This window comes from Prionailurus viverrinus, chromosome A2, assembly GCF_022837055.1.
Source record: "Prionailurus viverrinus isolate Anna chromosome A2, UM_Priviv_1.0, whole genome shotgun sequence".
Classification (NCBI taxonomy): domain Eukaryota; kingdom Metazoa; phylum Chordata; class Mammalia; order Carnivora; family Felidae; genus Prionailurus; species Prionailurus viverrinus.
Genome location: NC_062562.1, coordinates 76515824 through 76543186, shown reverse-complemented (window position 1 = coordinate 76543186; position 27363 = coordinate 76515824). Strand labels below are relative to the sequence as shown.

General features: G+C 41.1%; 1 protein-coding gene across 4 annotated transcripts in view; it reads left to right on the top strand.

The window, feature by feature from the left end:
• The window catches only part of NME8 (NME/NM23 family member 8), a 56056-nt gene that overhangs the window by 1507 nt on the left and 27186 nt on the right, over positions 1-27363 (top strand). For 3 of the 4 annotated variants that reach the window (XM_047839740.1, XM_047839732.1, XM_047839750.1), the window contains exons 2-10: positions 493-532; positions 612-669; positions 870-976; positions 7082-7153; positions 12164-12280; positions 15081-15147; positions 16238-16311; positions 19472-19564; positions 20921-21108. In XM_047839740.1, coding sequence (XP_047695696.1) covers positions 500-532; positions 612-669; positions 870-976; positions 7082-7153; positions 12164-12280; positions 15081-15147; positions 16238-16311; positions 19472-19564; positions 20921-21108 — 809 coding nt within the window. In that variant the 5' untranslated portion in view covers positions 493-499. The remainder of the gene's footprint in view (positions 1-492; positions 533-611; positions 670-869; positions 977-7081; positions 7154-12163; positions 12281-15080; positions 15148-16237; positions 16312-19471; positions 19565-20920; positions 21109-27363) is intronic. The other variant, XM_047839759.1, reaches the window with a different exon arrangement.

Sequence of the window (27363 nt, the reverse complement as noted above, 5' to 3'; positions counted from 1 at the left end):
CCCACTGCGCGCCCGTGACACTACAGAATGGGGGGGGGGGGGTGGTGGCGTTTGGGCCTCACTGGTTTCACGCTGCGGAAAGCTTACGTTGTGCTCAAGAACACTAATAGTCTCGTCCTGAAAATTAAACCTCCCTGGAGTGGGATCCACGAGTCCGGTCAAAGGCAATTAACTCGTGTGCAAATGGAAATGGGGAGAGGACACTCCATAACACTATAGGGAAACAGAGCCCTTTTAAGAAACTGTACCTCCTCTCCTTGCCTCAGGGTTATTGGGAGAGTAAGACAGTATGCCTGATGCAGCCAGTTGTCGAGGAATCTTTTAGTGGCATTGGCTCCTCTCTCCCCAGAAAAGAGGAGTGGTGTAATTCAATACTGCCGAAGGGAAATTTCTACGGTCCATTAAGATGCCTCTTTGAATGCATAGAGAATAACTTCATATAAATTTCCTCTTAAACATTTTCTGTTTTGCTTCCCTTTTTTCATGTGACAGTGGATAAATGGCAAGCAAAAAGCGAGAAATCCAGTTACAGGTGAGTATGACATTACCAACGGTCTTTACTTGGTGCGCTGGCACTTGGGGACCTCTTTACAGTGCCTTCCTTTTTGCAGACAGTCGTTAATAGTCAAAGCCTGTGGGATGAGATGTTGCAGAACAAAGGCCTAACAGGTACTGGGGCTCCCCTATTGTCCAGCCATTTGGAGTTCTGCCCAGGGCACCTGTCACCACCCCCAACACGGAGTGTACCTCCCCACTAACAGTGTAAAAACCTGCTCATCTGTGCCCTTGCCCCTGCCCCAGCATTGGGATAAGCGGCTATTCTAGATTCTTCGACTCTGTTTTTTTTCATAAATGTTCTCGTCTTCCAGTGATAGATGTTTACCAAGCCTGGTGTGGACCTTGCAAAGCAATGCAACCTTTATTCAGAAAACTGAAAAACGAACTGAACGAAGATGAACTTCTGCATTTCGTTGTCGTAAGGATGTCATTTCCATTAAACCATTATTTTCTTGATACTTTCAAATATTTCAGTATTGTCCTTAAGGACTGTCTTAATTTAAACAAACTGTCAGCTTTTCAAAATGGACAATATTTACTTGGCAGTTTTACTATATATTTAGTTCTACCGGATCTGAACAATCATGATTTTTATCCCATTCCTCTAGTATTGAAATTGTTCACCATGGGTGTGAACATTGGAAAAGTATAAAAACGTCGGTCTGTCTATTGACCTGTTTCTTTTCACCCAACTGTATGGTGAGTGTATGTGTTTTATAATAAAAGCCGCAAATGCTGTTTAATGGGTAGCATTGGGAAGGTCTCCAGTCACTTAATTACCCAGTTACTAATTATCCCAATGGTAGTGATTTTCCCCTCACTTCCCACCCGGGTGTGACGAGGGATTAAAATATTACAGCTAAACTTATTGGGCTTCAATTTATCCACATTAAGTTAGCAACTGCTTAGAGCTTTGTTGTTTAATATGGTGGCCACTAGACACAAGTGGCTTTTGAGCCCTGCAATGTGGCTACTGTGACTAACGAACTGAATTTTTTTTTATGTTTTATTTTTTATATTTGAGAGGGAGAGAGAGCAGGAACAGGGGAGGGTCAGAGAGATGGAGACAGAATCTGAAGCAGGCTCCAGGCTCTGAGCTGTCAGCACAGAGGCTGACGTGGGGCTCGAACTCACAAACCGTGAGATCATGACCTGAACTGAAGTCGGGTGCTTAATTTACTGAGCCACCCAGGCACCCCGAGGAACTGAGTTTTTAATTTTAATTAACGTAAATTAAAAAACTGATAATTCAGAAATTATCAAACTTTTTAAGTTGTTTGGAACAACTTGGGTATGTGAATCTACTTTTTTTTACTATACTTTTTTTTTGTTTTTTTTTTTTAGAGGGACAGAATGCACATGTGTGCACATACTCAAGTGAGGGGAAGGGGGGAGAGGGAGAATCTCAAGCAGGCTCCACGTTCAGTGAAGAGCCCAGTACAAGGCTCTATCTCATGGCTGTGAGATCATGACCTGAGCCAAAATCAAGAATCTGATGCTTAACCAACTGAGCCACCCAGGCACCCCAGGATAATTGATTTTTTTAATTAAAAAAATTGTTTTAATGTTTATTTTTGAGAGAGAGACAGAGTGAAAGTGGGGGGAGCAGCAGAGAGAGAAGGGGAGACACAGATTCTGAAGCAGGCTCCACGCTCTGAGCTGTCAGCAGAGGGGCTTGAACTTCAAGCCCCAGAAGAGGGGCTTGAACTTACAAACCAAGAGACTATGACCTGAGCCAAAGTTGGATGCTCAACCGACTGAACCACCCAGGTGCCCCAAGAAAAATTGATTTTTAATTAAATTAAATTAAATTTAATTTAATAAAATGTATAGTCAAGGGGTGCCACCTAGGTGCCCCAGTTGGTTAAGCATCTGACTCTTTTTTTTTTTTCTTAAAGTTTATTATTGAGAGGCAGAGAGACATAGAGCGTGAGCAGGGGAGGGGTAGAGAGAGGGGGAGACACAGAATCCAAAGTAGGCTCCAGGTTCTGAGCTGTCAGTACAGAGCCTGACGTGGGGCTCGGACTCACAAACTGTGAGATCATGACCTGAGCCGACGTCGGTCACCCAACCAACTGAGCCACCCAGGCACCCCTATATATAATTTTTAAATCTTTTTGTCCAGAGGTTGACTTTGTCTTCTGAAATAAGAGTGTTACAGTTTTTGAAAGGGCGGTGATCCATAATAGTCTGCTTCACTCTGAGCCCCCTGAGTGGATCTGGAATATGATTTGAGATTTGATCCTTGGCAGGGAGGAGAAATGGAGTTGACAGGACAGAGAATGGGGTCTAATGGGAATTGCCACATACAATAGACAAGGGGTTAAAGGACAATATCAGAAGGCTCTAACAGCTGGCAAATGGGTCATGGAGAATCAAGGGTTGGAAAATTCTTGAGTCGTGGCAGTTGGCAGTAGAGAAGTTTGTCTGGAAGTGGTAGGAGTGCAAGTTCACGGGCTAGGAATCACGGGAAAATTTCAGTGTCTAAAAGGAAATTGGGGTCAGTGGGGAGACACCAACAACAAGGCAGGCCCCCTGCACACCTGTCAGGCTACCTGCAAGGGAACTTGGGCATAGGAAGGCAAGGCAAGAAGTCCTTAGACACAGAGAAGGTGTAACATGATGCTGTGTTCCCAGGTGGTTTAGAGGCGTTAAATTCCTCTTTGTTTGTAGAGTCTGGGTAGAAACCAACTTGGGCAATATGTGTGAACCCGGCATGGCTGTGGAGGCAGAGAGATGGGGGTGGAAGGAGAATTAGATCACATAGTTTGTTGGCTCCCATTTCAGCTCAGCTCAGAGCTGTGTGAGGATACAGGTCCTAACAGTGCTTCCTCCCAACCCCAGCGACTTTGACTGTGACCTCCCATTGTACCCCAGCCAGCCAGAATTCCTCAGCCTCCTCCACAAGGAATCTGTTCTATTACTGTAGCCATCCCACTGGGAAGGGCTAGTAAGTTCTTTCCAAAATATGTTCAGATTACCACTCATTACACTAGCATCTGTTGAATTTAACAACAAAAAATTTTGTGCGTCATCGCCGAATGGTTTTTCTTGTTATGTTTGAGTGCACTCAACAATAGGACATTCATATAAATTAATGTTGTTTTCTTGCTATGACCTCCCTGAAAGGATGACAAAAATTAATATAGTCTTGAAACCGCCATTGGGAGTGACCTATGAGGTTGATTACCTATTGAAGTCACCCTAAGCTAAATGGTCAGTACAGTTTTTTGTTTTTGTTGTTGTTTTTTGTTTTTTTGGTTTTTTTGTTATGTGTCCTTTTAAAAGACTTGAAGACTTGTATTAACATTGTACCTATCTATATATATAAAAATTCAGTAATACTCTTTATTTTAGTTTTTAATAATATTATTAAATCCTTTAATTGTTAATACTTTACTACAATATGAACATAGTAATAATGACACCTAGACTACATTTATTTATTTGTTTATTTATTGATTTAAGTAGGCTCCGTACCCAGGGTGGGGCTTGAACTCCCAACCCTGATATCAAGAGTCAGATGTTCTACCAAATGAGCCCCCCCAGGTGTCTTAAGCTACTTTTAAATATAATCTTTAACTTCTGTCCTTTAATATTATAGATTAGTAACTTTTACCTCCTTCCTTTTCTTTCTTCTAAACTGTGGAAGCTTTAAAAAAAGAAAAAGAAACGTAGACTCCAGCATGCTTTAAAAAAAAAAAAAATTACAACACAGTGCCTCTGGCTGACAGGGCTGAGACCCTCTCTTGGCTTCTTCCCAGTGGTTGAGGAACTTGCAGAAATCCCAGTTTGAAAACAATTGCCTTAGGTTGCAAAAACCATCTCTTAGGGTCTTAGAGAAGACCCTACCAAATGATCTGACAGCTGGCCAAGGGACGCTGTGTTAATATGGAGGAAAACAATAATATTTAATATACAGTTATTGATCACTTCACAACAGCTTGAAATTTGTTGTTTTCCCCCAAGTTTTTATTTAAATTCAAGTTAGCTAACGTACAGTGTAATATCAGTTTCAGGTGGAGGGTTTAGTGATTCGTCACTTACATACAACACAACAAGGGCCCTCCTTCATGCCCATCACCCATTTAGCCCATCCCGCTCCTTCCAACAACCCTCCGTTTATTCTCTATAGTTAAGAGTCTGTTTTCTGGTTTGCCTCTCCCTGTCTCTTTTTCCCCCTATGTTCATCTGTTTTGTTTCTTAAATTCCACGTATGAGTGAAATCGTATGGTATTTGTCTTTCTCTGACTTATTTCGCTTAGCCTAATATTCTCTGGCTCCACCCACATTGTTGCAAATGACGGGATTTCATTCTTTTTTATGGCTGAGAATATTCATCAGTCGATGGTTGATGGACACATTTGGGCTCTTTCCAGAATTTGGCTATTGTTGGTAATGCTGCTATAAACATCAGGGTGCACATATCCCTCTGGATCAGTATTTTTGTATCTTTTGGATAAAGACCTACTAGTGCAATTACTGCATCATAGGGTAGTTATATTTTTAGCTTTTTGAGGAAATTCCATACTGTTTTCTATAGTGGCTGCACCAGTTCACATTCCTACCAACAGTGTTGAAAGGGTTCCCCTTTCTCCACATCCTGTGTTGTTAATTTTAGCCATTCTGACAGGTGTGAGGTGTATCTCGTGGGTTTTGTTTTTTGTTTTTGTATTTCCCTGATGCTGAGTGATGTTGATCGTCTTTTCATTTGTGTTTTAGCCATCTGTATGTCTTCTTTGAAAAAATCTCTGTTCATGTCTTCTGCCAATATCTTAGCTGGATTATTTGTTTTTTGGGGGGTTGAGTTTGATAAATTCTTTATAGATTTTGGGTACTAACCCTTTATCAGGTATGTCATTTGCAAATATCTTCTCCCATTCCATGGGTTGCCTTTTAGTTTTGTTGATTGTTTCCTTCACTCTGCAGAAGTTTTTTGTTTTGTTTGTTTGGTTTGTTTTTAATCTCCATGAAGTCCCAATAGTTCATTTTGGTTTTGTTTCCCTTGCTCCCAGAAACGTATCTAGTAAGAAGTTGCTATAGCTGATGTCAAAGAGGTTGCTGCCTGTGTTCCTCTCTAGGATTTTGATGGTTTCCTGTCTCACATTTAGGTCTTTTATCCATTTTGATTTTGTTTTTGTGTATAGTATAGGAAAGTGGTCCATTTTCATTCTTCTACATGTTGCTGTTTAGTTTTCCCAACATCATTTGTTAAAGAGATGTTTTTTTCCCCCATTGGATATTGTTTCCTGCTTTGTCAAAGATGACAAAGGGTCCATTTCTGGGTTTTCTGTTCTGTTCCACTAATCTATGTGTCTGTTTTTGTGCCAGGACCATACCGTCTTGATGGCTACAGCTTTGTAATATAGTTTGAAATCCAGAATTGTGATGTCTCCAGTTTTTTCTTTTTCAGGATTGCTTTGGCTATTTGGGGTCTTTTGTGGTTCCATACAAATTTTAGGATTATGTGTGCTAGCTCTGTGAAAAATGCTGTTGGTATTTTGATAGTGATTGCATTAAATGTGTCGATTGCTTTGGATAGTATATTTGTTCTTCCAGTCATGATCATGGCATGTCTTTCCATTTCTTTGGAACCTCTTCAGTTTCTTTCATAAGTGTTCAATAGTTTTCACAGTATAGCTGTTTCACCTCTTTGGGTAAGTTTATTCCTAGATATCTTATGGTTTTTGGCACAATTGTAGATGGGATGGATTCCTTGATTTCTCTTTCTGCTCCTTCATTATTGGTGGATAGAAATGCAATTGATTTTGTATCCTGCAACTTGACTGAATCTGTGTATCAGTTCTAGCAGGCTTTGGTGGAGTCTTTCAGGTTTTCTACATAGAGTGTCATGTCATCTGTGAAGAGCGAAAGTTTGGCTCCTTCTTGCTGCTTTGGATGTCTTTTGTATCTTTTTGTTGTGTGATTACTGAGGCTAGGACCTCTAGTGTCATGTTAAATAACAGTGGTGAGAGTGGACGTCCCCGTAAAGCTCCGTGACCGATGCAGAAGGAGAGTGATGTGCAAAGAGGAAGATGAAACCTCGTAGATCTGATCAAAAGAAGTGAGACAGGCCCATATGGCGGCGGTGCATTGCTGAAAGGGACCTTGGAGCCCCCAAGGGAGGCAGGAAAGTTCCGGGTGGAGCAGGAGAGGATTTACAGCAGGAGGGAGCAAGACAGGATTCTTGGAGGGGGGACACTTGTCCTGGGTTGGAAAAGGAAGGGCCAGAGCTGGTGAGGAGGGAGGAAGCATGGGTGTGGTTTGACAAATGGAAGTAGGTGAGTTGAGCCACAGGCTGGGTACCACAGAGGTGAGCAGTGAGAAGTAAGGTCGAGGCTACCTGACCCACGGCCTGAGTCACCAGTGTGTACGGTTTGATCCTGAGAACACATGTGACATCCTCAGAAAATGCTGTAGGAAACATCACAATAAAAACTTTATGTGATCTGCATTGTTTTCAACCTTGTGTATCTCATGACCTGGATATAGCTGCTTTTATTATTATATATTTTTTTTTCAGGCAGAAGCTGACAACATTGCAATTTTGCAGTCATTTAGAGATAAATGTGAACCTGTTTTTCTCTTTAGTGTTGTAAGTACCTTCATCATCCAAAATATATCATCAGATTCCAATTTAGAGTTAAATATTGTAAAATTACCGTGGTACTATTATTTTCTGATTATAATAATTGCCGATTTTTTTTTTTGCCTTGTCTTTCCTTGTCTATTAATATATTTGGTAACTTGACCTCTAGAAGCCTGTAATGGGTTGAGGAGGTTAGACTACCACACACTGAGTTTATCAGGAAAGAGAAAAATAAGACGGTATTTACCTTTCGTGAGGAAATAATCAGAAATTGGTATGCTGAATGATTATTTACAGGAGTGAAAAATGAGAAATTTCCTAGATACGCAGTAGGAGAGAATTGGTTGTAAGTATTCGTGTATAGAAATACAAGGAAATACCTATATGATCACTATTTTATAATATATGTTGCTTTGATCTCTGTATGTAGAAATGTGTAGAAGGAAGGAGACAGGAAGAGTATTCACCAAATTGTTTTTTTTTTCTCTTTTTTTTTTCTCTTTTTTTCCAACGTTTATTTATTTTTGGGACAGAGAGAGACAGAGCATGAACAGGGGAGGGGCAGAGAGAGAGGGAGACACAGAATCAGAAACAGGCTCCAGGCTCTGGGCCATCAGCCCAGAGCCCGACGCGGGGCTCGAACTCGCGGATCGCGAGATCGTGACCTGGCTGAAGTCGGACGCTTAACCGACTGTGCCACCCAGGCGCCCCTTCACCAAATTGTTAATAGCGGTTTTCTATGTATGGGGGAAGGATGCAATATTTGAGTTTTCTTCTTTATACTTTTTAATATTTTCCAAATATTCTGTGATGAAATACAACTTTAATAATCAGGAAGACATGGTAAGGGCTGTTTTCTAGAAGGAGCGTATATACAGTTAAAAGCTAAGTTATGTGGCCTGGAGTGTAGTTACTGCAGAACCCGAAAGTGAGGATAGTAAGGAAAGGCTTCCCAGGGAGGGCTTGGACTATTCCTCTGCTATTGGATACTTCGATTATTATTTTTTTTTGTATTAGAAATAGCTATTTAAAGACATTTCTTGGGTACGGGCGCCTGGGTGGCTCAGTTGGTTAAGGGCCCAACTCTTGATTTTGGCTCAGGCCATGCTCTCATGGTTCATGAGATGGAGCCCCGTGTTAAGCTCTTCACTGACAGCATGGAGCCTGCTTGCGATTCTCTCTCTCCCTCTCTCTCTGCTTCTCCCCTGCTCTCTCTCTCTCAAAATAAATAAATAAACATTAAAAAAAATCATTTCTTGGATATAACTTTTTGCTTCTGTTAAATAAGTCCCTTGCAACTATTTCAAGGAATTGAATTCCTAGGTTCATTGAATATTAGACGTTGCCTTCAGATCTTGCTCTCAGTTGGACATGTAGGATTTGATGATTTAGATGAGGCGTCAGCTGGCTTTTTCTGTAAAGGGTCAGATAGTAAGTCTTTTTAGCTTTGTCAAAATGCAGTCTCTGTGCTGGGTCACTGTTCGTTGACCCTGGGCCTAGACAAAGTTTCGGAAGCAGAGTGGGTAACACCCAGAGATGGGATTGGTGGGCTAGTATTAGGAACAGTGAGGAGACTCGTAGCAGTAGCAGTTAGGAACATGGAACCGAGGAAGACTGGCCAGGGGTAAGGCCACGTAGAGGCTGGAGCTCTGGGACCGCCATCATCACCCTGCAGGGTTAGTCAGGCCTGTTCAGTAGGCCCACCCTCCTTGACTGGACCATCCAGCCCAGTTATCTGGGCTCTCTTATCTGCAATCAGTGCCAGGAGGAGGAGTCCACCCTTCTTCCCAATCGTGCAGTGTTCATCCTTCTAATGCTCAGAATTTTCTTTTCCTGACTCAGTTCTCCCCGTTCTCCCCACAACGCTCACATTGTGTGATGTCTGGAATTGAGAGCAGCAATTAGCACACTTCCTAGGCTCTTTAGTCGTGACTCTGGGGCTTTGCTGCATTTCCTTGACTTACCTTAAATCTGGCTTCTAACTTAGGACACGTTTCTCTGCAGCCCAGAGTGGTGACTGGTGTCTCAGATTATGTGTCTTGAGGCCAGAAGTAGAATTGGTATTCCCTTTACTTCTTCTTACTTTGATAACTTGCTTTTCCTTGCCAGTTAGAGGTCTTTTCCTTGCTAATTTAGCTATTTGGCTAAACCTCCTCTCCCCCCACCCGCACTCCTGTCATTTACTGGACTTCAAATCAGTTCTGTCGATGACTGAGAACTTTGGCGTGTGCCTCAAAGGCTTCCTTTCAAACCCGTGTCCTGCCGTCACCCCAGGGACTTCAGCATCCACATTGGCAACCTGCCCAATACCCTGGCCTCTCAATTCCTGACGCCCTAACTGCCCGTAAACTTTTCTCCAGTGCACCTCAAGCAGTTGCTCATGTAGTTATGCCTCAGATTTTATCGCTCCTTGCGATAACCACACCTATAATCCTTTATCTAAGAATCTAGTCTGTGAGCACACAATCCCCATCACATCATCCCTTGTTTAAAAGAAAAAAATGTCCCCACAGGGGCTCTTTGTATTGCTCCCCACCCTTAGCTGACAAGAAATTCATTTCAGCAACTTTCCACAGGAAAGGCTTTTGCAAGGCGCATTAGAAGGCCCCCAGAATTGTTGGAAAGTTCCTTTTAGTGGGGAATGGTAACTAGAATGCCAGTATTTATTTAAGCCTTTCTCACCTGGATCCTTTGAATGTCCTTTGAAGATGGTTCAACATTTCCAATTAAAAAGTAATACTTTCTTTGGTACCACACCCCTCTCCAGCTATCACCCACCTCTTTTACCTCATAGCTAAATTTCTCAGAAGAGTTTGCATATTTAGTTTTACTCCACTTTTTTTCACATTCCATGAATTCCTCAACCCATCCAATCTGCCTTCTGTCTCATTATTCAAGCAAATTTGCTGTTGCCAATGTACCCACTTACCAGCCTGTTGTTAAATACGCGGACACTTTGAGATTCATCATGCTGTACCTCTCACATGTATTGAATGTGGTGGCCATGCCCTCCTTTTTGAAACATTGGCTTCTTTTGGCTTTGTTACTTGGTTTCCCTTTTGCCTACCTAGATGCTATTCCCCTCCATCACCTTTCCAGGTTTACCTTTCTTTAAAAATTTTTTTTAATGTTTAATTTTTGAGAGAGAGAGAGAGAGAGAGAGAGAGAGAGAGAGAGAGAGAGAGCGCATGAGCAGGGGTGGGGGCAGAGAGAGAAGGAGACAGAGAATCTGAAGCAGGCTCTGTGCTATCAGTGCAAAGACCGACATGGGGCTTGAACTCATGAACCAGGAGATCATGGCCTGAGCCAAAGTTGGACGCTCAACTGACTGAGCCTCCCAAGTGCCCCGCAGGTTTACGTTTCTTTATTCAGCCAGTAAATTTTGATCTTATCATGCTAATACCTTCCTTAGAAAATTGTCTCCACACAGTTTCCATTGTCTCCACCTGTATATAAAGAACTCAAGTTTACATCTTCAGCCGATTCCTAGACTTTGAGCTCCAGAGGTGTGTATGCAACTGGTGTTCTGACATCCTTCTTGGGTGTCTCAAGGGCGTCTCACAAGGGACTGGTCCAACACCAGACCTGCCCCCCGCCCCCCCGCCATCCCCAGGAAATGTGGTCTTCTAAGTGTCACCTCATTTGGTGCTTAACATCTTAATTTATCTACTTTCTTGACAAAAACATCACACCCAAAACACTCCAGACCTTGGACCTGTCAGTTTCATTACCCAAGTCTTTCTCACACTCATCTGCATCTTTCCATTCTTTCCATCTCCGTCACCACAGCCATAGACTGAGCAATCATCTCTCTCATCATCACCTCTAGGATAGCCCTACTTTGTATACAAACATCTTCTCCTGCTTCCTTCTAACTCTAAACATGGTAGGTGAAAGGATCTTTACAAATAACAGTTCTAATTGTGGTCACTGCCTCTGTTTAAATGATGCCTAAGGATTCCCACTGCATTTAGGTTAAAGGCTGTGCTGTTCCATGACCCACAAGGTTCTGCATGGTCTGGTTCCCCTTCACTGTTGGGCCTTTTCTCATTCCAGGCATCCCCTCACTTTCTCAGCTGGCCTTCACATTTGCCATATTCCCTTCTGGCCTCAGGATCTTTGCATCTCTATCCCTTTTGTCTAGAATACTCTTTCTTCTCCATTTTGCCTACTTATCTCTTACCCATCTTACACATTTTAACCCTGATATCAGTAAGCACCTTTGCTGATCTCTTTGACCATGACAAATTCTTGTAGATACTCCCAGTACTTTGTACCTCTCTTGGTGGTACTTGTCATGATTGTTATTTTACATATTTTGTCTGTGTTGGTTTTTTTCCCCTCCTTTTTTGTGATGTAATTAGGCCATGTACCAGGACTGCCATTCCATGCCATCATGCCTGGTATTGTGCCAGTAGACAGATTTTAGTAAATATACGTTGAAAGATGGATGAAAGGGGGCATAGTGTCAATAATAATTAGAGAAGGCAAGGTTGGGAGGCCTGTACAGAACTGTTGAATGTAATTCAGGGCTGCCTTGCCTTTGGTTGAAGGAGGACAGGCAACGTGGAAGCAGAACTCAAAGAGCTGGGATTTTTAAATCAAGACGTACTTTTACATCACTAATACTTTATTTTAAAATGGCTAATTGCAGGGGTGCATGGGTGCCTCAGTCGGTTAAGTGTCCAACTCTTGATTTCAGCTCAGGTCATGATCTCGTGGTTCATGAGATCGAGCCCCACGTCGGGCTCTGCACTGACAGTATGTATTCAGAGCATGCAGTCTCCCTCTCCCTCTCTTTTTTCCCCTTCCCTTTCCCCGCTTGCTCTCTCTCTCACTCTGTCTTTCAAAATGAATAACGAGTAAATAAATATGAAGAAAAAAGATTAAAATGGCTAATTGTAATAGCTAAAAAGAATTGATGGGGATGTGAGGCCACATGGGGTGACTTAGTCAAGTTGAATTCCAGATTTATCCTGAAAATGAGTTTACTTTATGCTTTCTTTTCCCTTATAGAATGGCAAAATTATTGCCAAGATCATTGGTGCAAATGCCCCACTTGTTAATCAAAAAATTATTAACTTGATTGATGAGGAGAGGAAAATTGAAGCAGGTGAAATGGTTCGCCCTCAGGTAATACTTTAGATTACTGACTATTTTATTCTTTAAAAAAAAATTTTTTTTAATGTTTATTTTTGACAGAGAGACAGGGCATGAGTGGGGGAGGGGCAGAGAGCGAGGGAGACACAGAATCTGAAGTAGGCTCCAGGCTCTGAGCTGTCAGCACAGAGTCTGACGTGGGGCTCAAACTCACGGACTGAGATCATGACCTGAGCCGAAGTTGGTGCTCAACTGACTGAGCCACCCAGGCTCAGGTATTTTTTTTTAAATATTTGTCTCGGGTATTTTTTAGTTTCTCTTTTGATTTCTTCTTTGACCCATTGGTTGTTCAGTAACATGTTTAATCTCCACAGATATGTGAATTTTCCAGTTTTCTTTTTATAGTTGATTTCTAGTTTATTTCTAGTTATTTCTAGGTTATTATTGTGGTGAGAAAAGACGCTTGATACGGCTTAGCATATGATATATCCTGGGGAATGTTCCATGTACACTTGAGAAGAATGTATATTCTGCTGCTTTTGAACGGAATGTGTTGAAAATGTTAAGTCCATCTGGTTTAACATATAGTTTAAATCCACTGTTTTCTCACTGATTTTCTGTACGGATGGTTTATCCATTGCCGGGTATGCTGAACCCAGGAACACTAGCTCTGCTGGCTGCCAGAACCAGGCTATAAAAGGATGTGTTCTTTTGGGGTGGGGTGCCAGGTGTGTGCTCAAGCCATGTTCATGTGGATATCAGCCACCTGGATCCAGGCAGAGAGAAAGTACAAAGATGGCGCCTGCTGGCCTCCCTGGTCTCCAGAAAGGATTGCAGTCAGCTGCTAGTTCTGTGTTAGTTTAGGAGATTGACTCCCAGGCTACAGCTTTCAAGAGTTTCAAATAGGCTTCTTTCAGAGAAAAATTGGCCATGTCATTGAGCTGCTGGTACCCTGAGCCTTGATAGGATGGCCACAGCCCGTTCTTACTGGCCTGTTAAGAACTGTTTGTTTACAGTGACCCCCTGGGACTCATGGACACAAGCCCCAGTTGGCTTTCAGAGCCAGGCATTTTGGGGACCCGTCTCTCAGTTGGAAGTCTTAAAATCTGGGGCATTATATGTTGAGTCCAAACCCTTCACTCCTCAGGGAGATGCTGGTTGTTCCCTCCCAATGGTGTGTCCCTGTGGTGGGGGTGAAGTTTATGGTCGGGTTGTATCTCAACCTCTCCTACCCATTTCAATATGGTTTTTTCCCCCCTCATTTACCAGATTGGTAGGAGCTGCTCAGGCTTTCTCTGGGTTTCTTTCAGAGGAAATTTGTTTGTATATAGCTGTAGATTTGGCGTGTTTATGGGAGGAGGTAAGTTCAGGAGCCTTCTGTGTTGGCATCTTGAATGGGAATCTCAAGAAATATTATGAGAGAGTTACAAACAATAAGACAAGGCTTAAAAACATTGAGTCATTTTCCCAGAAACAGGCAGTCAGTGGATGGCGAAACCAGAATTTCATGTCAGGCAGAGTGACTCCTGAGTATAAACTCCTAATGGCTTAATTCTATCCAGCTTTCTCTATGTGTGCTCTGTTTTGCGTTTGTATTGTTGTTGGTCTGATTGTCCTCACAGGATAAAATCCTGTTTTAACTAATAGCAGTGTGAATGTAGGAAGTGTATTAATATATTTATTTTTATTATTCCATTTTGTTGACTGCTTTTGCTATTTAGCATTCTTATCTAATTGTCTGGTCTAGCACAACTCTGTCTGATAGTAATAAAGTGCAAGTCATGTTGTGAGCCACATGCATGACTGAAAATATGCTACTAGTCACACTGAAAACAACAGAAAAGAAAGAAGTGAAATTACAAATTTTAAACCCTGTGTATTAAAAAGATTTCCACTTAAGGATGTACTCAATATAAAAATAAGGTATTCTACAATCATTTTTTTTTTTCATATTAAATCTTTGGAATGTGCTGTGTAGTTTTCACTTATGGCACATCTTAATTTGGACTAATTTCATTCCAAGGCTGAAATAATCTTATGTGGTTAGTGGCTGCCCTACTGGCCAGCATACGTTCAGCAACTATAAAGTCAGATCAATCTGAAGTTATAGCTGGCATGATTATCTGATTCCTGATTATAGTAAGAACAAATGCTTCCAGTATAGTCATTTCCATACATTTGGGGATCTTTATTTCATTGAGACTCTGACATTATGCATTCTCTTGCCAAAAAATGTATATATGTAAATGTCTATACCTTTCAAGTAGTTAAAACAGAATCACAGAAGCACTTTAAGGGATTCTCAAAAAATTAAGGCACCCCATCCCCATCCTTCCTCGTTTTTTACCCTATGGTAGAAAATTGGCTGTTGTTTTGAGCAGTACAATTTTTTTTTTATAAGTTAAGGAGGTATTTTTGCTGTTGCTAGTTTACCAAGAGTAATGGTCAGGATTAGATCTAGCAACTCAGCAAATGCCCGTTTGATCTATAACATGATAATTGTGTATTTATCGCTTTCTTACTTATTAATCTCTGCTTCTTTCTTATTTTATTCCTTGTGCTCTTCTTAAATTTTAAGGTCTTTTGGTTGTTGATCATTTTCCAAACAGCATGTATGCATGATTTCTGATAGCCTTCCCACCCCAATCATTTTCAACCTTCCTTATTTTATTTTAGTGGGAAGATCAGGAAAAGTAGTGTTAGATAAATGCAGGCACATTCCCACTTTACCTTCTATCCCTTGGATTATAGATATTTATTAGAAACAAAATTTCTAAAAATTCTTTTCCTATCATATTAAAATATAACTTCTACTTGCATTTCTCTTCCACAGTATCATGAAATTGTGTTTGTGGACTCAGATGCGGAAGATGGTGAGGAATCACCCTATGAAAGTGCCGGTGAGTAAATTTCCTTCAAAGTAATGGCAAGGGATTCATGTACATGGATGCTCATTAAGGCACTACTTGCAAGAACAAAAAGCTGGTGGTGACATCAATGTCATTGGTAAGGGACTGGTAGGCTAATATGAGACTCCGCTATTAAAAAGCAAACTTTTTTGCTCCTCTTGCCTTTCCTTTGGTCTCTGTTTCTGAAGCCTTTCTGAGGTTACCCGGGACCGGGCATTCCTGTGCCCTGTGACTAACTAGACAGCAGCTTCCTCTTATTTCATCCTTCATCATCTTCCAGAACCTCATGAAAACAATTTCTTCCTCAATGACCCACACACCGGTTTACTTTCCAGTTAACGATCTTGTGTGTGGACTGTCTGTGTAGGTGTGTGAGTGTGTGTTCATACCTTGGAGCAGAGACAAACAGCGTGCTCAGCAAGCTATTATGCACTAAAAACTCATCAGAAGAGTGTGTAGATAAATGTGGATAAATCTCTAGATGGTCAAATCCATCAGTGTGTAATTTTGCTTGCATTGTAGCTCTACTCATCAGTGATACTGAGCTGGATGGATCATGGGTGTGATTTTAATCCATTGTATTCAAATAACTAGTGCCTACCTAACTTTTTTTTTTCTTTTTGCCTATGGACCACCAATTGTTGTGAATGTTTGACCTGCATGCAAAGATAGGAGCTGCACTTTGGTTCTAAGCAGAAACTCTTTGGTAGTTGGAATGCTGTAATAAGAGCAAAGCTGTCAATGGACGCACATTCACTGGACATTAACAGTTCACGTTTATTTTTTTTTTAAATGTTTATTTATTTTTGAGAGAGAGGGAGAGAGAGCATAAGTGGAGAAGGGGCAGAGAGAGAGAGGGAGACACAGAATCCGAAGCAGGCTCCAGGCTCTGAGCCATCAACGCAGAGCCCGATGTGGGGCTCGAACTCATGAGCTGTGAGATCATGACCTGAGCTGAGGTTGGACGCTTAACTGACTGAGCCACTCAGGCACTCCATATTTTACATTTCTAATTGCCAAATCCTTCATTATCTAGACTTTGTGTCAAGAAAATGAAATTCTTCTATTTTTTTTTCCCTAGAGCAACTATACAGTATTGCTATTATCAAGCCCGATGCTGTGATTGCTAGAAAATCTTTAGAAATTAAAAAAAAAGTAAGTGATATTTTCCAACCTTACTTTAAATTAATTGCAGCATAACAACCTCTTAATTGTCAATTTAGAGACAAGCTTACTGTTTAGAGTAAAATAGAACATAACAAATTTCTGGTGCTAGTTATCTTTAAAGGCTCTGAATGTATTGTCTCTACAAAGGCTGGGCCTATTCAAGCATCTTTATTTAAATAACTGTGCTCTACCAGTGTCCAATATTAATGATAAAAATTATAGCCCTCATATTGGATTATAACACATGTTCTTCCCGTTTAGTTATTTGCAACACAAACTTGTTATAAGCTCACATTGGTTTGTTTTGTTTCCTGTATGTTGTGACAAATGCAGGGTCCTTTTTAGATACATGGGAGTGTAAGGAAGCATTTATTGTTTTGCTTTAGAGCCAAAATAAATTTTTTTAAGAGGAAAATTGCATTCTTTTTTTTATTTAAAAAAATTTTTTTTTAACGTTTATTTATTTTTGAGACAGAGAGAGACAGAATATGAACGGGGGAGGGTCAGAGAGAGAAGGAGACACAGAATCTGAAACAGGCCCCAGGCTCTGAGCTGTCAGCACAGAGCCCGACGCCTGGCTCAAACTCACAGACTGTGAGATCATGACCCGAGCTGAAGTCGGACGCTCAACCGACTGAGCCACCCAGGTGCCCCGAAAATTGCATTCTAATCCAAAGGTCAGCAGATATATAGGGCCAGAGAGTAACTGTTTCAGGTTTGTGGGGCATATGATCTCTGTCACCACTGCTTAACTGCCATCGCATTGAGAAAGCAGCAATAAGCAGGATGTATACAAATGGGAGTGGCTGCACTCCAACAGGCTTTATTTCCAAAACGAGGCAGTACTTTGCTGACTCCTTAACAATGACTTGGCGTTGAAACAGCGTCAGTGAATTGAAATTTGAAAGAATGTTGTCTGTGAAATAGAGGATGTCACCTAGGGAGCTATCAGGAGGGATTGGAGGTCTCTTGATGAACTTCCCATCATGCATTCTTTCTTTAGCTACAGCAGCGTTCTCGTTGACTGAACTACACTAAAGCAGAAGGTCCATGCTCATAGTATTTATGGTCTCTTCCATTTGTGAGTTGATTTAAGTCATATCACTCTCTAAGGGTAGCCCTTTCCTTCCAGATTTTGGTGTGTATGTTGGGGGGGCACAAAACTGTACCCCAATCCCCCATATGTTTCTTACACTTGATAAAGTTTTAAGAAATAATATCACAATGCAATGATTTACTCTTCCTTATTCGAGTGTGTTTGAATAGCTAGGACACAGTAACGATTTTTCAAGACTCTATAATTCTTTTTAATTTGGGGCAGTACAATTAATCATAAGTTCATCTTGATCTTTTTGTTGTTTTGACATAGTAAATAACATTTCAGATATGTAAATTACAAGGATCTCCTAAATACCTCACCTCTGTGGAATACAGTAAAGGGCTAATAACAAACAGGACAAAAAAATCTAAAGAGTGCTTTGACAGGGAGAGAGCGAAACCATAAGAGACTCTTAAAAACTGAGAATAAACTGAGAGTTGATGGGGAGTGGGAGGGGGGTGTGGGTGATGGGCACTGAGGAGGGCACCTATTGGGAGGAGCACTGCGTGTTGTATGGAAACCAATTTGACCATAAATTTCATATTAAAAAAAAAAGAATGTTTTGAATAGAAAGAAAATGAGCACACGATATTTTTCAATTAGGGTAAAGGAGAAGTTATTGAGTTTAAATATTTCTTGGATTTTATTTTCTGTTGTCAGACTCTAAGTAATGTAACAAAGACATGATTTGAATATTTAGAAGTTATTCAGATGGGACGGTCAGAAGAGGGTTCAGAAAGATGTAAGTAGTGCTCTGCCATATCAACAAGACAAATGAAAGCAGAACCAATAGTGTGTTGACTTTTATTTTATTTTATTTTATTTTATTTTACTTATTTATTTTAAAACACTTTTAAAAACATTTGTTTTTTAACATTTATTTATTTTTGAGAGAGCATGAACTGGGGAGGGGCAGAGAGAAACACAGAATCTGAAGCAGGCTGGCTCTAGGCTCTGAGCTGTCAACACAGAGTCCAATGTGGGGCTTGAACACACAAATCATGAGATCATGACCTGAGCCAAAGTTGGACCCTTAACCCACTGAGCCACCCAAGCGCCCCAGGTGTTGACTTTTATAATAGAAGCAAAAGGTACCTAGTGCTGGATACTCCCAGGTCAAAAAGAGCTCAAATTATTGGTGGTGTTTAATGTAATTCCTGAGTTGCTTTGAACCCGGATTATACTTATATTTCATCGTTTAGTACCTCATTAGATTTGTCTTATTTGTCTCAAACTTCTCTTTGTTTCATTTTACCATACTTGAGTGGCACACAAACTGGATTTATCATTAATTTAAGGGTTTTTTTAATGATAAATCACGACTAAATGTTAAATTCTATCCTTCCCCATAATTTGGATAGTTCTTTTTTGTTTTTGCTATAAACTATACTAGATTATGAGTTAAAGCCTCAACAAAGGAGAGCCTTTTTAAAAATGTTAAAACGATTTTGAAGATAGATGGTTAAAAAAATGCTTATAAATTTATGTTTTTATGAATGATTCAGAACATGATATTTTCCCTTGAAATTTAGTTAGTTCTTTCACATTTTGGGGAAAGTCACTTAAATAATAGAAATACTGAGGGGCACCTGGGTGGCTCAGTCGGTTAAGCGTCCGACTTCGGCTCAGGTCACGATCTCGCGGTCCATGAGTTCGAGCCCCGCGTCGGGCTCTGGGCTGATGGCTCGGAGCCTGGAGCCTGCTTCCGATTCTGTGTCTCCCTCTCTCACTGCCCCTCCCCCGTTCATGCTCTGTCTCTCTCTGTCTCAAAAATAAATAAACGTTAAAAAAATTTTTTTTTAAACAACAACAAAAAAAGAAATACTGAGGAGTCTCTGGTTCAAGCCTTGAAAACTGAAATATAGGAGGCCTGAAAAGGGCCTTCTTTGTTCATGTATTTTTAAGCCTCTTTAAACCTTATGGACCGTATTGAAGTATTTTACCTGAAAACTCATTCAAATCTGTTAAGCACAGGAAACAAATGTCCTTGACTTGTTTTACATGTGGTCCCATAACACGTCTGGATCTGACCTTCCTCTCTACTGAAAGATTCTCGAGGCAGGATTTGTCATAGAAATAGAGGATAAGAGAGTGCTCACTGAACAGCAAGTAAGGGACTTCTACAGTCGACTAGCAGACCAGGTAAGAAAATTAGAAAAAAAAAAAAAAAAAAAGCCACTCTGTTTTCGGATACAGTGTATATTTTGAATCCATATTTTATTATTTTTATTAAAAAAATATTTTTTTAATGTTTATTTATTTTTGACAGAGAGAGACAGAGCATGAGTGGGGGGTGGGGGGGGGGTGGGCAGAGAGAGAGAGAGAGAGACAAGAATCCAAAGCAGGCTCCAGGCTCCGAGCTGTCAGCACAGAGCCCGACGCGGGGCTCCAACTCACAGGCTGCAAGATCATGACCTGAGCCAAAGTCGGATGCTCAACCGACTGAGCCACCCAGGCACCCCTGAGTCCTTATTTTAGAAAAACAAACGGATAAGTCTAGCCAGCCAAATAAGCTTCTGTTGTCCTATTGGGGTCCATATCGTGGTAATGCCAAAGAAGGCGGTGATGCAGTCTCCAGTAGAAACAGTGGCAGCTGAGCAAAAGCAGATGGTCCAATTGTATTTTGTTGAAGTGAAGACCTATTTAACTTATGTCCTCTCAGACTTTCTGCATTGGCCTCTGGAAGTGAATAGCCAGGCCTTTCCTATAGATTTTTATCCCAGGTTGAAGGCTCCTTGTCATAAAGGCTCACAGGGAAGCTTTAATCCTTTCATTATCTGAAAGCCTGTGTCTGGAGCTATTTTCTCTTTTGCCTGGGGGAGTATTAAGAAAGACAGTGCTGTGTTCGAGAAAGTTCAGTGGCTTAGGGGTCAGAAGACATAGCTTCCAGAAATGTACTGTCCAATATGGTAGCCATTAGCTACTTGTGGCCATTTGAATTTAAATTCATTAAAACCAAATCAAATGAAAAATTCAGAGTCTCAGTTGCAAGTGCTCAGTAGCTGCATGTGGCTACCTCTGTTGGAGAGCACAGAATGTGTTTTGTCATCAGAGAAAGCTCTAGTGAACAGCACTTTGTCAGCTGGCTGTGACACTCCAACCATCTCTCTTGGCCCCAGGAAAAGGTTGGACCGGCTGCCTCAGTATTACCTGGGAGCTTTTGAGAAAATCTAATTCTAAAGCCCCATCCTAAACCTACTTAATCATGAACTCTGGGATTGGACTTTCCAAATCTGTGTTTCAGCAAGCCCCGTCAGATGATCTGGAAGCATCCTGAAGTTCGAGGATGGTTATTAGATCATCTTTAAGATCAATCCCTGTTAGCTGTGAACCTCTATCCTTCAAAGATGTGTTTGTTAGCAGTGGGCTTATAAAGAGAACACTCCCTTGCCCTGTGATCGTGAAGGGGAGGATGTTGCTTGAGTTGGGTGGTGGCTGCCATTTTTGTCGATCCATATCAGAAGCCTGAAGTAGGTAGTTTATCCTCTTATTTTGTAGCCTGACTTTGAAGATTTTGTCCTTTTTATGACAAATGGCCTGAGCCATATTCTAGTGATATCTCAAGGAAATGAAGAACAGCCTGTCTGGGAAGAAACTGAACCCAATCCCGAGACTGAAACTAAGGTGGATGAGGATCATCACCATGAGGTGGCCCCACCTACGCTGAGGAAGGAGAAACGCTACAGGTAACTCGAGACCATTTACATCGTATGAGGACGTAGTGAAGCGTAGTGTCCAAATACCTCAAACACATTTTGAGGTACACATTTAGAACACACATTTTTACGTTGGAACCACAAGAATTTCTTCCAGTCAGTCTAAAAAAAGTGTATATTCGGCAAAGCTGGGATTTCCCTGAAAGTGTATGTCAAGAGGATTAGAGTTTACGTTTGTCTTTCTAAAGCTGGGCACACCAGTGTGGCCTCCCAGCCTGGGGTCCCAGGGATAGATTGGGACCATGTGTAATCCCTGCCAGGCCTATCTTTTCTGCTGTCTCCCCACATTCACTCCCACCTGCCCCGGGTCCTAAAGACATCAGATGTACTCTCCCCTCTTACTTTCGGCAGTTGGTTATGAATTGCTAAGAACTGAATGGTTGTATGTTTTCACTGATGGGTTTTTAAATAGTTGAAAATGAATGTAATATATACAGTCCCGGTTTCATGCACTGGCGTTTGTGCCTTTTATTCCCCCGAAGACTCAGAAAGTCCACTTTAACCCAAGAGTTGTCGGAACTATGTCTGAAAGAAAGGTGGGTGAGAGTCTCTGAGTCTTGAGATTTCATCATGTGGCTGGACAGAGCATCTTCATTGCATTTTCTGGCCAGGAATCTCCAGAACTTTCCTTGTTGTCCTATTAATGTGTGCAGTAGCTTTTCTTGACTAGCTACATCTGCTGGTTCCTACCGATGCTTTTTAGGTAGTAGGAACTAATGTCATTCGTTGCAAGTTTTGAGTGGGATAGAGCGACTTATAGGTAAGTTGGCTGCTGACAAAGAGCTTTGTAAACAGTAGTACTTACTTTCACAGTTTTAACAGGGAATGATGGTCAGTGGTCAGAGGGAAGGTTTGGTGGGGAGAGTTGTGCTCAAAAAGATACCAGGCTTCATACCAGGACTTCTGAGCCATTAAAAAAATGTCCTGTGAAACCCTCATTGTTAGCAGCTGGCATAAAAGAAGTCAGTATTCCACTGGTGCCATTGTTCTGGGGCAAGTCTGTGTCACATCTGACTTTGGAAAGCATTTGTCTCCAAACGTTCGATACCGGCATAATCAGATGAACAACTGAGGGAATTGGCAGGGTGGGCATGGAGTGAGATGTGTTAATCTTGCTTTGGCAAAGTCTGCGGTATTTCTTTTCTGAACTTAGAGACTCCGTTTGCGTTTTGCCCGTCATTACTCTGAGCAGTGGCCACCAGCAGGCAGCATGGAGTGGTGGGGTTCAAGTTCGTTTGTCTGGGAATCTGTTTTCACAGCTCTTGTTCTGGAGGCAGAGCATAACAGGGGCTGTGTACAGCTGCTGTCATTTTTTTTTTTAATGTTTATTTATTTTTGAGAGAGAGAGAGAGAGAGAGGGAGAGAGCACAAACAAGGGAGGGGCAGAGAGAGAGGGAGGCACGGAATCTGAAGCAGAATCCAGGCTCTAAGCTGTTAGCATAGAGCCCGATGCGGGGCTCAAACTCATGAACCGCGATATCATGACTTGAGCTGAAGTTGGATGCTTAACTAACTGAGCCACCCAGGTGCCCTGCTGCTTTCATCTTTTAAGTAAATCTAAAACCTAAAGGATAAAGAACTAAAACTCTCATGAATGATGTATCCATTTGTTCACTGTTTTTCTTTATGGCCGCCCTTCCCCCACCTCAAAGCCTCCTCACCTTCCTCTATGGGTATTGGGAGGAGGGAGTACTGGTGGGTGAGGAAGAAGGGAAATTAAAAGCAGGACAATTAGACTGGGAGTGGTAGGTGCCTCCTTCTGTGAACGTGAACAGAGCTCCCCGTCTTTGTTGGAGTGTTTGCCCTATGGAGAAAAACTCACATGTGAACCCACATGGTTTGGGAGAACTTTCTTCGTGTTGTCAGTTGCCCACTGGACCCCATGGCTGGCCGGGAGGAGGGAGTAGGAATCAGGAAAATGGTTCAGGCATCCATGGTTTTCATCCGCATTCCAAATTTGTTCATGATGACTTCTGATTGTGGCACGTATATTATCTGTTTACATGTCTGTCTCCTTAATCGGTATATTAAGAACGCAAAGGTCAGAGTCCTTTATCTCTGTTTTCTGGTCATTCTACAGAAGAGGAAGGGCATGGTTCTATTAGCTACATTGTCCAGAGACATATAAGTAGTTCCTGGCCATTTTCACTAATTCATTCACTCCTGCCTTCCTTCATTCACTCATTTATTCTGTTATACATCCTTCCTTTATGTAGTATTTATTAAAGTCCTACTATGTGCCAGGTCTTGGGGATACAGAGATGGGTGAAAATTAAATGATCTCTAAAGTCCCTTTTGCTCTAAATCCTTATGACTGAGTAAAGATGATAGTTCCGACCTCCTATAATATATTGCATTTCTCTGGCCACACAAAGTGTCTATTGTATTCTTAGTAACCTATTTATCTCCTATACATGTCATAGCTTGTAGAGAGCAGGTTTTTCTTTTATAAAACTCTCATTTAAATTAAAGATAATAGGTACAATTTCTAAAATAATCTTTAAAAGTATTTCTGGGATCAGAGCAGTCTGAATACTATACCCCTACTATCTATTCCCATCTCCAGACCTTTCTTGCCTCTCTGGAATCAAAGGGAACCTGTACTAATAAGCATCTGGCCACAGGTGAGGCCTGGAACTCTGTGTACAGAATGAAAGAGAAGGGGAGGGGACAGGTCACAGGGGACAAGAATCTGGAGAAAACCACCAGCCTTGGGAAGAACAAACACAGACTTGTGACTTCCCGGGGCCAGGTTGACACTGAACTTCACTGGGCCTTCCTGACCCTCTGAAAGCCCAAGACGGAGCTGAGTGGGATTACTGAAATTCCCTGCCTTTGAGGACCAGCTCCATAATGGCTCTTACCAGAGGAACAACAACCTGCTCGCTGGTAGCCTAGAGGTCATTCTGGCCTTTCAGCCATAGGGTTTCCATCACCTAAGACACTCAAAACCAGGTGTAAGCCCCAGTAAACAAACCAAGAAAAATAACTGTCTACCAAGGGGAGCCTAGTGGCCAAAGGAAGATCTACACAAACACCAGAACACAAGTCCAGTGAAAAAGAACTACTAAGGATAGAAAAGTCCTCAAATAAAATAATAGTAATAGGAGTTATCATCATAGTAATACTTGCGATCCAAGTGCTACATACACATAAAAAGAGACTTCCCATTTGAACTATAAAATAAATTATGATTTGAACTCTGAATTCAGTCTGATAGTCATTTGAGACTCGGTTTAATGCCTTGGAAAATCAGATACAAGAAGTAGCTCAAAGGACAGAAAAAAAATGAGACAGACTTCATGAGAGCAGACCAGAAACAACGTGGAGAATGTACTGGAAAGATCAATGTGCTAATAAGAGAGATTCCATACAGAAAAGAAAGAACAGATGAACAAGCTATAACTCAACGAATAATAGGGAAAAAATTTCCTGAAACGAAGAAACACATGCATTTGCCGACTGAAAGCGTTTACGGTGGCCCAGTCTCGACTGATGCAGAGAAACACAGATACAGGAATATCTTGGGAAGACACACTGTATGCCATTTCCAGAGACAAAGAACAGCCCGTGGTGTACTTAGGATGTCCAGAACCCCAAGCAGATAATTTCCTTAACACCCCTCTCCTCTATATGACAATATTATTTTTATTTTTATAAAAATTTTAAAGGATTTTTTGGGGAGGGAGAGAGTGTGAGTGAGTGGGGGAGGGGCAGAGGGAGAGGGAGAGAGAAGCTCAAGAAGGTTCCACCAGCATGGAGCCCAACAGAGGGCTGGATCTCACAACCGTGAGATGACAACCTGAACGGAAATCAAGAGTCAGGCGCTCAACTGCCTGAGCCACCCAGGCGGCCCATGACAATATTATTTTTAGTACTAGCTATTGAGCAAGACAATAATAGCCAGAAAAAAAAAACCCATAAATAGTGAAAATTGTCCTTTACAAAATTTTGTGTATATATGAACATAGAAGCAAAAAGTAAAAAATGAATATTATAATATCAAAAATGAAACAATAGGTTAATACTGTTTAATTATACTAATATGTTTTCTTAGAAAGGAAAACATTTGCATACTTATATATATTAGTCTATCACAGAAACAAAGTGCAATTTTTGTTTGCAAGCCTTAAGTTTTGATGATTTGCTAGTGACATTCTCAAAATTGATCTTCACTGGATGTCAATAGAGATACGTAAAGTTCCTGTTTCCTGATAAATTCCAGAAATTGCAATCTGCCAATAGCTCTGTTATTTTAGAATTGATTCTTATATGCAGAGTAGAAGCTAGAGCACACTGTTTATTAAATGTAAATAATAAAAATGCCAACTTGAAGCCCACACATATATTATTAAAATTTAACACATTATAACCACAGGAATTGTTCAGAATGTGGAGAAAAGTTGTTTGTTTTTGTTTTTTCAAGGAGGAGTAGTAACATACCACTAACGCTATTTAGAATTGCTGGTGCATGGTGATGCTAAGAAGCAGCCCAACTTTTAGTTTAAAAATTGGCTTAAGGGGCACCTGGGAGGCTCAGTCGATCGAGTCCGACTCTAGCTCAGGTCATGATCTCACAGTTCGTGAGTTTGAGGCCCGCGTCGGGCTCTGTGCTGACCGCTCAGAGCCTGGAGCTCTGATGTCTCCCTCTCTCTCTGCCCCTCCCCTGCTTGCTCTCTCTCTCTCTCTCTCTCTCTCTCAAAAATAAACATTAAAATTAAAAAAAAATAAAAGAAATGGTTTAAAATTTCTTAGAGACAGTGCATCCCCCAGTGACTTGCACTTTAGGTAATCCCTTTCCACCAACTGCCTGTCTGGCAGCAACTGAGAATAAGTTAACTTACAAGGACAAATCTCGGACTGGCATGGGACTTGTCATCAGACTCCTGAGAGAAACAGACCCCCCCCCCCCCATCTTAATGAAGCCAGGATATCCTTTACCTAGTGGAGCAAAGGAAAAAGTTCAGGGACATGCTTAGGAATATATCTCCTGGAAGATATTTGAGGGAAGACTTGTCCAAACAAAAAATGAAAAGAGATACTTCCATCTGAGGGAAAAAAGCGAAGGGAAACAATTCTCCTCAGAGAGGAGAAAGACGAGATGAAGAAGTAACACAGCATTTTAAGGTTCTTTTTCGAGTTTGCAGAAGTGGAGATGGGTGGAGTGTTAGAGCTGAGCAATAGTGTGTGCCAGGATGCAGGAAATACTCAGAACATATGCGTTTGGTTACGGAAGCAGGTTAAAGATGGTGACCATTGATGCAGTGGATGAGTATACATGGGACCTCTATGTTAACAAGGGAATACCACGGAATGGATAGCAACTTGCTCAGACCCGCAGATGGGAGAAAGAAAAAAGAAGAAAGTATAATTTAAAATAAATAGTATATATAAAGTAAGATGGAAGGAATATAGTTAAGTATATGGCTATTATACTAAGTATGAAAAGGTTAATTATCCCATGAAATACAGAGATTACAAGGTTAAAGTTAAAAAAAAGTTAAAAACCATTATAGTAACAATTGACACAGAGGAGAATCCTCAATGGGTGCTAAAACCATTGCGTGAAAAATATATACACTTTCAGATTGTGTCCTCTCAGATTTCCTCTTATTTACAAAGTGGAAATGGTAGCTTTTCAATGGAGAAAACGCTTTGAAGGGAGATATCACTTCAACTACATTAATATCACCGACAATAGGAAAAACTTACATTGCATATATCATCTTGTGACAAGGACACAGATTCGTATCCTGAAAGTAATAGGAAACGATTGGTCCATCCAGTAGTTTGAAACCATCCCAAATGAGGAATAGTTCACAAAACAACTGGCCTGGACTCTTCAAAATGTCAATATCATGAAAGACAAGAAGGCTGAATATTGTTAGAGATTAAAAGAGACCAGGGAGATAGGACAATTACATGCAATGTATGGTCCAGGATTAGGAAAAATTACTATTGATGGGACACTATTTTATGATTGGTGAAATTTGAATATAAACAGTTTATGAGATAAAAGTTTTATATCAAGTAAACTTTCCTGAAGTATTTAGGAGGGTGAATGGTTAAAATATCTGCAGCCTACTTTTAAATGGTTCAGTCAACACACACACACACACACACACACACACACACACACACACAGGAGAGGGGAGGGGGATGAGAGGGATAGAGAGAACAAACGTGGCAAAATGCTAACAGTTGGTAAATCTAGAGTTCATTATC